Genomic DNA, 12491 nt, shown 5'->3' on the forward strand with positions numbered 1-12491 from the left:
TGCGATGGCTCCGCGGGGCTGTTTGCATTGCAGCAGCCAAAATCGCGCTGCCTTCGCGATCTACCTGGTACACGGAGAGCCAGCTGATGCAAAAACGCCTCCCGTGCCCGCCTGCATTGACGTCAGGGGGCTGCGCGGAGCGGGTGCTGGGGGGGGGGCAGGCACAGGGCAGCCCCGCGTGAATGCCCTCCGAGCGCCTGCCGCGGTGGAAGCGGCGGGGCACTGGCAGTACCAGAAGCACCCTGCTTGTAAACAGTGCAAACCCTTTTTGCTGAAAACGTGAGGAATGCGGACGTAAGGCCTCTGCTTTTGTCCCTCGTGCTGGGATCCTTTCGATTCTTCTGTTTAATAACGAAACCCGACCTCGCGGGGCACGTTGTGATTTTCCTCGAGGCAAAGTCTGGACTGGTGCAGGGCACCGTTAGGAGCATCCCCGTGTGCTTTCGGTTCGTAACACGCCCACCAGTTTGAAATAGCAAATCCTGATCTTCCCAGAACTTCTCCTAACTTCACTGCTGGGACTCTGTCCTCCGCCGCTCTTCCCAAAAATAGGCAGAAGCTCGTGGGGTGCTTGCGCCGCAGCCAACTCATAACTCGGGACTCGGTCGCTTCATTCTCGGGGCTGCTCTGCCCCTTGCCATGCTCCCGGCTGGCTCCCTGCCTGCGTGCTGCAAGACCTCGAAACCTTTCGTCACTGCCTCTTGTCGGCCTAGACCTTGAAACACCACTGGATAGCAGCGTCGCAATGCTCGCGCGTCCTCCTGATTTTCACCTTCCCCTGTAGCTCCTTGCGGCGTTCAGCTCACCGCAGCGGCGGTTTCCGTGCGCCGCCCTACAGCCGTGGAGGTGCGGAGCCTCGCTGCAGCTCCCTGAGTGCCTCCACAGCCCAGGTTCAGCCCTCCGGTGAGCCCGGACAGAGGAGCAGGGAAGCGGGAAGGCAGCCGGCGCGTCGCAAGGACCGCGATGACTTCAGCCCCGCTGGAATTGCTTACGCAGCATGAACAACTCCTGAGTTAACGCTGCGCTAACGCAATGGAGGGATGTCCGAAAACGGGGCTGTGCTCCCCGGGCAGCGCTGCCCTTCCCGGGAATGCTGCAGTGGAGCCGGGGCAGGCGGATTAGCCACGGGGGCAGAAGGTGCCCGGCAGCAGAGGGGCACGGGAGGATTGATCTCCTGCCGAGCGCTCTCCGTCGGCCTGACTCAGCCAAACCCGTGGCGTTACCACTCTGCGGAGTCACAACAAGCACTGGGAGGGGAGAAGCCTGCCCCGGGCAGGTGCTGCTGCTCTCTGCGGCCGTGCAGAAACACCGAAGCGTTCTCCCCTCTTGCAGGAAGGAAGCCGGGGTGTGTGTGTGTTTATCTGCCGCCGGGTGATGTGATGGGGGCAGGAGGGTGTGCACGAGACCTGGCTGTCCCGACCGTCCCGTGCTTCCCCTGCAGGCCCAGCGCAGCTGGCATCCCCCTGTCCTTCTCCAAGCGCAGCTTTATTGAAAACATGAAGCTCAGAAGGGGGATGCCCTCGCTGTGTCCCGCGTGTCACCCTGATTTGCACCACGTGCACCTTACTCCAGCACGCTTCTGCCTGGCTTCTTTCCAAACACCCTACGCAGCCGTCTGCCGAGTGACATCTTCAAAGTTTGTTTTGGCTTTAAAAAAAAACTCCCGAGGACGCCCTTCGCGTGCCTCGCAGCGACCCACTGGATCTTCTTTCTGTGCTGAGGGCTTCCAGTCGTTAATGACGTGCTTAGTTAATTATTCACCGGGGTGCAGGAGCCAGTTGTGAAGTCCCGCCAGGCGGAGCCGTCCCGCAGCACCACCGTGGTCACACCGGGTCCCCCGGCACGTGCCACGGTCCGGGCCTCAGCACCAGGCAAATCCCCACGGCTGCATTCGGCTCCGTCTCCGCACAGCTCCTGCCCTTGTGCGAGCTCATGGCTGCAGTCGGCAGCTGGAAATCGAAGGAGGGACGAGAGGAGCTGCGTGGTCACCAGCCCACGGCTCGTCGTGGAGAGCTCCTGGATCCTCCTGGGGTCCCACGCAGCGGTGGTGGCCAGGAAGGGAGCGGAAGAAGTTGCAGCTTTGGGTTTTGTCGCCATAAAACCGCTAGCTCCGTGCGACTGGCGCTGCTCTGTGCGCTTGGACGAGGCAAGGCACGTGGGGTCTCGCTGGGTGCCAGGCTGCGGTGCTGAGCTGCGGGGCGCTTGTCGGCACAGGAGCAAGGGAAGGCAGGTGCCCGCACCTTCTGGGTGCCGTGCCCACCGAGCGAAGCTTCATTTCTGACTTACAGGTGTTGCTTTTCAAGGACTAAACCGACCGTAGTTCGATGCCACCACCACACAGCAGCGTGCCCCCCGCTTCGCCGAGCGCGTCCCCGTGGCCGTGGGGCGCTGCGGGGCCGGCGCTGGGCTGCGCCTCTCGCCCTGGCACGGCGCTGCCGCGGGCCCACAAGTTCCCTTAGGGAGCCTGCCTTCGGCTGATTCATCGGCCCTGTTCCATAAACAGGAAGCTGGAAAAGTACAAGCAGGTGATCTTGCGCTGTTGCAAACACAAATTACAGCCCAGTGCTTGTTTTTTTTTTTTGTTTTTGTTTTTTGTTTTTTTCTTTCCTCCAGCTGCCTGCTGACTCCTTACCCAGGTGAAGAATTGTTTTATCAATGAGCAGCGGACTTTGCCATAACGAGGTCCGTCAAGTTCACGGTGTGGACGTAGGAACAGCGTGACGTGGAGGCAGCTCTTCCCCTTCCTAACACTGCCTGCGCCGTTTTGGAGTGCCCCGAGATAACTGCTCAGCACGCGCTGTTGGGCGGCGGGGATTTATTAGGGCATGGAAATGAACGGGGGATGGCCACGAGTAGCTGCTCGCAAGCCAGCTGCCTAACGAGCCAAACCTGCCCGCTTTTTCAGGGGGTAATGACATGAGAATTGAGAGCAGCACCGCCGCAGCCGACGGCCGGGTCCGTGCCGGGGTCGCAGCAGGGCTGAGCACGACTGCTGGAGCGCGGCTCTGCAGCCCGGAGGAGCTCAGGGGCTGCAGCACTCGCTGCCGAAGGAGCCAGCTGTCTTCCAGATGAAGCCTTCCCACCTGGAGGTGCTGCTTTCTCCTGGAAAAGAGTCTGTTTCTCGCAGCATTGCTGCTTAGGAAACGGGAGCAGGGGAGGAGGCTCCCTCCCCAGGGCCCATCCTGCTTCCTTCCAGTTTGCACAGCACCACGCCTCGTTGCAGCAGCGCGGCTCCCCGTGCCGCCCTGCGTAACGCCTTCCAGGCCTCGAGAGGCAGGGGTTCCCAAATAACCCTGCTAATTCGGACAGTCGTCTAACGGCAGAGCGGGGGACGTGGCTGGGGCACCGTTTGTTCCATCCAAACAGACAGCTGGGGGGTTCTGCCCCCAGCGGGGCCGGGGCGCCGGGGTTCGCCGGGGTGCTTTCCTCCTGCCCCGTCCCACCTAGCAGCGTGTGGGCAGGGGTGCATGGACAGAGGTGAGGCTGCTGCAGCCCTCTCCTGCTCCCCAGGTATTTTCTGCCCCCTGGGGCTGTCGGGCAGGGACCTCTGAGGCCACCTCTGCAGCTGCCCCGTGCAGACAGCAGCACGGGAGCAGTCTGAGAGCGGGAGCCCGGCTCGGCGCTGCAGCCCCCACCACTGTCCCACGCCTCCGGCCGTGGCGATGAATTAATCAGTGTCGTATCACTCCGGTCCTGCAGATAAACTTCCCCTGGTGCTGCTTGTCCTTTCCTGGGAAGGCTCTGTAACCGCCTGGCATCTCCCTGCTGGGGCACCCTGCCTGGTGACAGCAGGGACGCGGCCCCACCTTTGTTACTCAAAGACTTTCTTACTCCGTTCTTTTCAGGAACAATTTGCAAAGTTACAGATCAATAGCACGGATCTGAGTCATTGGGTATCAAACATTCCCTCTCCAAGCCTCATGGTGCAGAGGAAACCCTGCCAGAAGCAGGGGCCGGGGCAGGACAGAGCGAGGCAGCAGTGAAATGCAAAGTGAGGGTGAGCACCCAGGGCGAGCACTGTCCCCGTCCTGCTGCCTGCCCGGCTCGCTGCAGTCATCACGTGGCAGGTTACCCCGGCTGGAAAATCTCTGTTGGTGTTTCCAGTCGCTTTCCTGAACGCGTCTGGCAGAACTTTCTGCAGAAAACGTTTCGTTTTTCCCCTCTCGTCGGCAAGTTTCTTTTTTTAATCCAAAAAAAAAAAAAAAGCCTGAAGAAAGAGCACTAAGAGTGCTGTTAAGAGGAAAGGAGAACTTGCAGCAAAATCAGGAAGTGTTCGGCTGCTGCCACCAGCTTAGAGCCCGCGGGAGCCTCCCGCACGTGGCCGTCGGGGTGAGGACGGGCGCGTGGTCCCGCGGTGTGCGGCTGTCGCGGCGCGATGCCAACCCCGCTCTCCCCTCCTTGTTTTTGCAGTGTTCTCGCGTGCTGGGGCCTAGAGCCGATGGCAGACAATGTCAACAACTAACAACATAGCCCAGGCCCGCAAGCTGGTGGAGCAGCTCCGCATCGAGGCCGGCATCGAGAGGATCAAGGTGAGCGCGGCAGGCGGAGCAGCGCGGTGAGCCGGGCTGGCACGGGGCGGGAGGGATCCATGCAAGGGCTTTGGGATTTCCCTGTGCGTGCTGCACGGTGTCTCCAGCCCGGGTGTTGCAGCACGTCCAGCCGAGAGCCCTTCCTGCAGCACCGCTTGTACCCGGGAGGTGAGGTCACGGCACAGGGAGCTTCTCCGGGAGCCTGTGGCATCAGAGGTGACCGCACCATCCGGGGGCTGCAGGTTCCTGGAGGTGAAGGCACCAAATCTGCAGGGGCCAGAGCCAGCAAAGCCAAACTCCTGGGCCGGGTGTGTGCTTCTGTGTGTTACAACCTCATTTCCCCATCTTTTTGCTCGATGTCTTCGCTGCCCTTCGCATCTTCTCTTGGAAAGTCTCTGCCCGCGCAGTTCCTTCTCAGCTGCTGCTGTTATTCCCTTTCCTTTCAAACGCAGAATGACGGAGGCACGCGCTCACTTCTGCTTTCAGGCATGTTTAGGGACTAGGGAAAGTTAATTCAGTGCTGCAGTTGTCCTGGAGAGTGAACTGGGGTCTGTTCTCAGCCGTGTGCAGGCTCACCAGCAGTCTGCTCAAAGGAGCCCTGGGAATAAAGCTCCCCTTAGCACGGGGGGGCTGGAGCAGGTATGGTGCCGAGGGGCAGCACTGGGTCCTTCGGCAGTTCCCTCCCTCTTCTGGGAACCTCCTGGGCGATTTTGAGCTCTGGGGAGCAGCTTTGCTGGGGACAAATAGCACGTGGGCAGCAGGGCCCAGGCGCTGTCAGTCCCTGGGCACAGCTCCTGCACCCCCAGCTCAGGGGGACACCCCGAGGTGCTTGGGATGTGCAGAGGAACCGTGCCCGTGCCCCGGCCTCTGCTCTGCGTGCGGGGCTGCCGCTCGCTCCGGGGAGCAGCCCGAGGGAGGCAGGAGCAGGAGGCGAAAGCTGTCGGTGGAAGCTCCCTTGGCAGTGAGAAGTGCAAAAGAAACCCCCGTGCGCGGCGATGAGAGGCACAGTAAAAACGAAACGCTGTAAAATACGTAGGTGTTAAATCCACCTGGTAGTTTTAATTTAATACCTCCCGCTCCAAGATGTTTTCTTTGACTTTCAGTCCCCGGCTGCGTCTGCAGCAGCAGGTCCTCTGTCATCTGTGTGCAGGAGGAGCTGCTGCTGCTTTGAATATCTGTTTTCTTTTAAGCCAGCCTGAGGTTTTGTAGCTGTTTTTAGGGCCAGCAGTTTCCAGGCTCCAGCGAAGCACCCATCAGAGAGGCCATTTTAGGGAAGACAAAATAAATTACAGGTCTTCCCCGTCCGAGACGTTGCTGACTCTCCTCGGGATGACTGTGTCTCCGCTCAGGATCCCAAAGTGTGCACGCCAGGGAGGAGGGAGGGTGTGTGTATACTTAGCGACCTTTGTAGCTGTGACTATCTTAAATGCTTTGCTGGGAAAGAACAACAGCGCTGGGACCGCAACACGCTGCTATTTAGGCTGAGCGGGGAAGACGTGCTGTCTGGGCGAGCTTTCAATAAAGGCCTAATCCGCAAACCCTGCTCTGAAGGGAGCGTGCCAGGCCAGGCAGCTCCCCGAACACGGCGTCAGACGAGTCCTCCTGCGCTGTGAGCCTTCCTCCAGCTGCTGCCTTCGATAGCTCGCAGCTGAAGTCAGCGAGACGTGTGCTTGCCTGCAGATAAATGAGCTAACGTGCTTCGGAGGTGAGGGGAAGGGGCTCCCTGCGAGCTGCTGGCGGGGCTTTGCCCGCAGCAATAGGGGTAGCGCGAGTGCCCCGGCAGGAAGGTGATGGTGTGCCTTCCTCCTCTCCCCAGTGCCTCCCAGTCTGTGCGCCCAGATCCGCAATGGTCCTGCCGGAGCCCGATGCTGCAGTCGAAATGTGATTTTCCTGCTCCCCAGCCCCAGCAGCCCACCCGTCTGCCGGGCACTTCTTAGTGACCACGTTTTGCTCGCCCTCTGGTTCATTTTCTCAGCCGAAGCTTTAAGCGCCGGGTGCAGGTTTCCGGGGCACTTGCTCTCGTAACAGGTTCATCCCTGCTCCCGGCAAGCTAATCTCTTTCTCCTTGCTTCGCTCTGAGATTAGGAGCAATTACTGTCTTATGTGAGTAATAGCTTTAATCTGGAGGCTTGACCTTGTCTCTGCAGAGCAGCTTTGCTGCTGGCTCCTGCAGGGGTTGATAAGCACCTTCAAGTGCAGGCCGGTAGCAGTTGGTGCTGGAGGTGTTCGTTACTGGTTAGCACTTCAATACTTACTGCTGCAGTAATATCTGGCGACTCCCGCGAGCGCACGCTGCAGGCTGCAGGGAAACCTCCCAGACGACACGACAAGAGGACGAAGCCCATCCCGTGTTGCCAAAGGTTAAGGGGTTTGCCCAAAGCTGCAGAAAACCGCGCTTTTGTCGCAAGCTTCCCCTCCTCGCTTGGCGCTCTCAGGTGCTGCTGAAAGGTTTAATAATTACGGCACCGAGCTGCCAAGTCCTGTTGGGCAGGTTGCATCGCTCTGCAGGCTGATGAGCCTCGGTTGCGTGCCACCGCGTCCTTGGCAGGGTTGCAGGGCGCAGCGCACCCCAGGGCGCAGGGGACCCCAGGGCACAGCGGACCCCGGTGGGTGCCAGGCACGGCACCGGGGGGATTGCAGGCAGGCAGCTGGTTCGGTGGCAGGCAGGGCAGACACGGCAGGGCCAAATCTGAGCACAGCGGATGCCCCTCGTGCCCCCAACACGAGCTGTTGCTGCAGCGAGAGGGGTGAGCAGCCCCCGAGAGCCCCCGCCACGAAGCTCTGCCGTGGAGCCCCAAACGCTCCCATCTGGCAGATGCAGCGCGGTTGCGTGCATGTCTTGGGTTGGCCTCGTGTTCAACCAGCTATTAAGTTAATTAAAAAAATGGGTCTGCTGCGAGCCTCCAAAGCTGCCGGCACCTCCCTGCCTCGACTCCATCTGCGCCTCCCTCCCTCCCTCCCCGCTGCCGAAGCGTGCGGCCGCGCCGCTGCCCACCGCCGCGGCCTCTTCTGCCGGGCTGCTCTGGGCTCGCGGTTCCCAGAATACATCTTTGAACTAAAATAAGCAGAGCCTTAAGTAATAGCTTCTGATGGTTTCAAAACCTCCGTTTTTAACATCAGAGGACGGCCACTCCGAAGCAGGCGTTTTTGTTCTTTCTCTTTTATCCCAAGGCCTTTGAGAATCAGGACAGTAATCTCTCTTCTGCATCTCTCGCTCTCGGCTGGCAGCCTTTTTCCCAGACTCATCGCTTAATTTATGTCAGACCTTAAAACCCTTTTTCCATGCCCATTTCCCCTTTTCATTTTCAACCATCTCTGTGAAGTTTCTGTTAGCAAGAGCCGAGCGTTACGTCTCGCCGTGGAGCCCCGGTGAGCGCGGCACCGGCCCCTCCTCGCGGTGCACGCCCAGGCTTCACCTGGATCTCCTCGCTAACCTCCCGCTTCCTTCCATCGTTTAGGTCTCCAAAGCATCCTCCGAGCTAATGAATTACTGCGAGCAACATGCCAGGAACGACCCGCTGCTGGTTGGAGTGCCCGCCTCGGAGAATCCCTTTAAGGACAAAAAGCCTTGTATCATCCTATAGCTTCCCTCGCTCGGGCGCGTGCGATCTCTCCGGCAGGGCACCACCATTCTGTACCAACTGAAACCAAGCCACAAACCTAAAACCGCGCCGAGGGGTAAACACTAACGTCGGATTCACGTAGAACTTAAATCTCAAACAATTGCGAGTGCTTTAGAGACGGGTGTCTGCTCCTGGGCAGGTGCCGCACTGAGAGGGGTCAAAATTTAAAAACAAAAACCCAGGGTTTGGGGAGGGGGTGGGGGCGTTTTTAATAGGGACATTCAAAATTGGTACCGGGGTGGTGGAGGAAGCAGGGTTTTTATTGCGTTTGCCAACGGGATGCAAGTGGGTATCGGGACCTCGCCGTTAGGGGCGTTGAACAAAGGTCTAGGTGGGTCTGACCTGATTAGTTTCCAATTAGCACGTCATTTCAAGAACCGCAGCCTGCTCGCTCCGTTTCTGGAGAGGGAACGGGGGAGAGGAGTCCAGGCGGGTGGCGATTTCCTAGAAAACTAGTACAAAAAAAAACCAGAAACAACCCACCTCAAATCACAACTCGAAAAAATTGCTGTTGCAAATGAGTAAGTCAAGCGCCGGGGAGGGGGCACGGAGGCAGCGTGGGGGGCCCCCGTCCCGCGCAGCGCGGGGAGCCCTGAGAGCCGGCGGCTCGCAGCGGGGAGCTCCCAGCATGGGAACCGCCGGGGTCGGGCTCCTCTGATCTCGTCGGGGTTTTGGGTTCTCTGTGGGGTTACCGCTGTTTTTTCCCAAACAGGACTGTACTGGGGGCGGGGGGAGGGAAGGGGCTTTCCGCAGCGCAGTACCGCGCGAGAAACCTTTGGAACCGGCCTTTGGGAGATTCTCAATCCAAAACACTAAAGCTGGCAGATTTACCAGTATTTCCCATCGCCCTTGCTCTTAGCGAGAGCGGGAAGTGGAAGTACTGCCACCCAGCCCCGCTAGCTCGGGGAGATGAGGGTCAGGCTGTCGGGCAGTAGTGCAGCTCCCATCCCTTGGCCATCTCGCCACGCCGTGTGAAGGGGGAGGCGGCTCGGCACGGCACGGCCCGGCACGACGCAGTGCGGCACGCGGGGAGGAGCGGGGACGCAGCGGGCAGCCCCCCTGGCCCCCGGGGACAGGTCAGAGCTCAGGGAAGTCCCCACCGCGTCCCACAGCCACCTCGCTTCTCACGGTCACGGCGCCCTGGCTTTATCCGAGCCCAGCCTGTTTCTGCGGGGCAGAGCCCGGGGCTCCGTGGCGAGGAGGAGGAGGAGGAGGAGGAGGAGGAAGGCTGATGCTCCTCTTGGTAGGCAGAGGCCCCGTTAGGTTTCCTAACCACGACACCGGTACCCATTCCCAGTTCAAGTGAGTGCAAGCACCCGATTCTGTGGTCTAAATAGTTTCAGATGCTGTTTGGGGAAGAGAAGGAAAAAAAAAACCCCACACCTGATGTGAACGGCTGGGAGCTTCCCCGTTCCCCCAGGGTTCCTTTGGCTTTGGTTTGGGACGCCACGACCGCCCGCTGGGACGGAAAGCCCAAGAGAGGGGAGAGGAAGGAGCCCTTCGGTGTCTGCTCTGCTGCGGCTCGCTGGGAGGGAGGAGAAATGATGGTAACACTGGGTGCTGCCGGCGTGCCGCTGTCGGGGTCACCGCGCCGCCGCGTTGGTGCAGGCTGGCGGGGAGGAGCGGAGCGGGGCCGGTGGCCCGGGGGGCCCCAGGAGGCTGCGGTGGCGGAGATGCTTCATTCACACTTCTTGGTTCCAGGTGTCGCCCTCGCTTTTTTAAGTGCGTGATCAACTCGCCTTTTTAAACAGAGTCGGGGTAATAAAAAAAAGGACAAAACGCGTTTTTAACACTAACACCAACCGCAGCACCTCCCGTGTTCGTCTTGCAGCCACTTCCCTGGGGTTTTTTTTTGCCGAACTGAGAACTCCAAACCCCCCGTCTTCCCCGCGTCGCGGGCTCCTGGCCCGCGGGTCCTCCCCGTCCCACCGTGAGCGGTGCCGGAGGTGCACCCGGGGGAATTTCATTCGTTTCCCTCTGGCTGAGCGCATCCCGGCCCTGCTCGCGCCTCCAGCCCGGTGCCGTGCTCATGCTGTGTCCCACCACGCGCCCGCAGCTCCGCACCGGGCACCGGCCACCAGCAGCGAGGTGACCCCGAGGGCGGCTCCCCGGCACGGCCACGGGCAAAGCCTTTTTTAATTTCAATCTCTCATCCAGCATCACTTCAAGCTCCCGAATGCCGCATCTGTAGCGGGAAGCGAGCACTGTCCTGAGGGTTTTGCCGCAGCAGGGCTTTCTCTTCTCGAGGAGGGAATTTCCTCTGTCCTTAATCTAGTACAGTTCCAGCCTTATTTTTCTACTCCAGATCGCTGATTCTTCCTCTATGTTAGAGACCAGAGCATGGTGCTATAGCCGGTGGGCCAGGCCAGCGCCCGAGCTGCAGGGCAGCGAGACAGCCCCGCGTCCTGTCCTGCCTCCGTGCAGCACCGCGCGGGCGGCCGAGGGGAGCGCAGGCGTTGGGCACGGCTGCTCCGTGCCCGGACCTGGCCCTGGGGTGCTCCCCGCACCCCGACACCCGGCGGGAGCGAGCCCCGCACCCGAACCCCTCCGCACCCACCCCACGCCACCCGGACCGGCTGCGGGTGCTCTGCCGGCGGGTCCGGGCAGCGGGTCGGGGTCGGGGTCGGGGAGCGTCCCCCCGGTGTCGCGTCCCCGCTGGGCACGCGTGGCCCCGTGCGGAGCCGCGGTCCTGGCCAAATCCTGCCGCTGCTGTGCCATGGGGCAGGCGGGGGGGCTCGGGTCTGGTGCACGGCTGGGGATGGGAAACAGCCTCGGAGCTGGGGGGGCCGCCTGCACCCAGCGCAGAGCTGCCTCCTGTCCCTCCGGGGGGACAGCGGGGACAGGGGCGCCGGGCCGGCTCCCTGCGGTGCCGTGCGCGGTGGCTGCACGGAGGGACGGAGGCTGCGGGGCCCGGCTGCAGTCGGAGGCTCGCGAGGGGGGAAAATCCTCAACCTTTTTTTTTTTTTTTTCCTTTTTTTTTTCCTTTTTTTTTTAATGTTTTTTCCTCGTCTGAGTAAATCGGTGATCATACTGTAGATGTTTTTTGTATAGCATAAATATAAGTGCAAATTACGGTAGTTGCTTGTACTTTGTTAGTGCATTTGCCAAAAAAAAAAAAAAAAAAGAAAAGAAAAAAAAGTTAAAAAGAAAAAAAAAAAAGACACTTTTCAGGACTTTTTAAGCACTCCAGAATGCTGGGGGGGGGGGGGGGGGGCGAGGAGGTGGTTGGTGCCTCTTTTGTGCTGCTGCTCAGGCGTCGGGCAGCCAGTGCCAGCTCAGCGCTGGCTCCACAAAGGCCTTTTTTTGGATGTAAACACATGCCCAAATCTGCCTGAAGTTTTCTTTTTAGCATGTGGTGAAGCTGCTGCCAAAAATAGAAAGGAGAGGGACCGGAGAATAAAAGGGAGAGAGGAAACGTAGCTTCTATTTAATTTTTTTAAACCGGTCCCGTTTTCCTTGCCCTCCCCTCCCTGTCTCGGGGACCTTCCCAGGGCGCAGCCCCGAGCCCCGCACGGCGCCCGTGTGGCCCCGCAGCTGCCAGGCGGCTCGCTGATGGTAACGGTGCTGCTGGTGCCGGTGCTGCCGGTGCCGGTGCCGGAGCCAGAGCCGGTGCCAGGCACGGTTTGGTGCCGAGCAGCCCGGCTGCAGATCGCAGAGCTCGGGGCTGACCCCACGGCGCCGCCACCGTCCCCCGAAATCGGCACCTTTGGTGCCCCCAGCAGAGCCCTCTTCCTCCGAGTACTTAAAAAGTCACCTTTATTTAACAAAAAGTGAAAATAACGCATTTACTTCATCGAGAAGAAGCCACGCGTCTGATACTTTGCGCTCTTTAATTTTTCTCTCTGGTCTATTATTATTATTATTATTATTTGCCAAATTCTGATATTGTTGCCAAACGCAAATCAAGGTTTGTAAAGACTGTACTTAGGAAGTAATCGGTGTACGTAACGTAGGCTCCTCATAACGTCTGCATTTTTGGATCTCTGATTTTTATTTCTGGTGTGCCATAGACCAATTTCTTGCACAGTGTTTAATATTTCGTGGAATTGTTGTTAAGAAGTGAATTGATAACACAATAAAAAGGCTCACTTTTCATTTTGCCAGACCTCCTGCCCAGCCTGTCGTGCGGCGGTGCCGGGGGCGCGTGGTGTGGGTGCTGCGGGTGCCGCCGAGCAGCCGGGTCCTGGGGCTCGGCGGTGTTCCGGGAAGAGCCGGGCTCATTGGGGTTGTCGTCGGTGTTGGGTAACGTCCGACCCTTCCTTCCTGCCGCTTTCTCTGGAGCTGCCTTCCACGAAGAGCCTTGCACCCCTTTGGGCGCTTCCTCCGTGTCCCCCTGCGT

At 59.7% G+C, this 12491-nt stretch overlaps 1 protein-coding gene across 5 annotated transcripts in view; it reads left to right on the forward strand.

Moving 5' to 3' along the window:
* The window catches only part of GNG7 (G protein subunit gamma 7), a 64413-nt gene extending 52156 nt beyond the window's left edge, over window positions 1-12257 (forward strand). For 4 of the 5 annotated variants that reach the window (XM_035571371.2, XM_050715607.1, XM_035571373.2 and 1 more), the window contains 2 exons: window positions 4411-4529; window positions 7988-12257. In XM_035571371.2, coding sequence (XP_035427264.1) covers window positions 4449-4529; window positions 7988-8113 — 207 coding nt within the window. In that variant the 5' untranslated portion in view covers window positions 4411-4448 and the 3' untranslated portion in view covers window positions 8114-12257. Of the gene's footprint in view, window positions 1-4146; window positions 4330-4410; window positions 4530-7987 lie in introns of those variants that run through there. The other variant, XM_035571375.2, reaches the window with a different exon arrangement.
* Window positions 12258-12491: the final 234 nt, after the last annotated feature.

Source organism: Cygnus atratus, chromosome 26, assembly GCF_013377495.2.
Source record: "Cygnus atratus isolate AKBS03 ecotype Queensland, Australia chromosome 26, CAtr_DNAZoo_HiC_assembly, whole genome shotgun sequence".
Taxonomy (NCBI): Eukaryota; Metazoa; Chordata; class Aves; order Anseriformes; family Anatidae; genus Cygnus; species Cygnus atratus.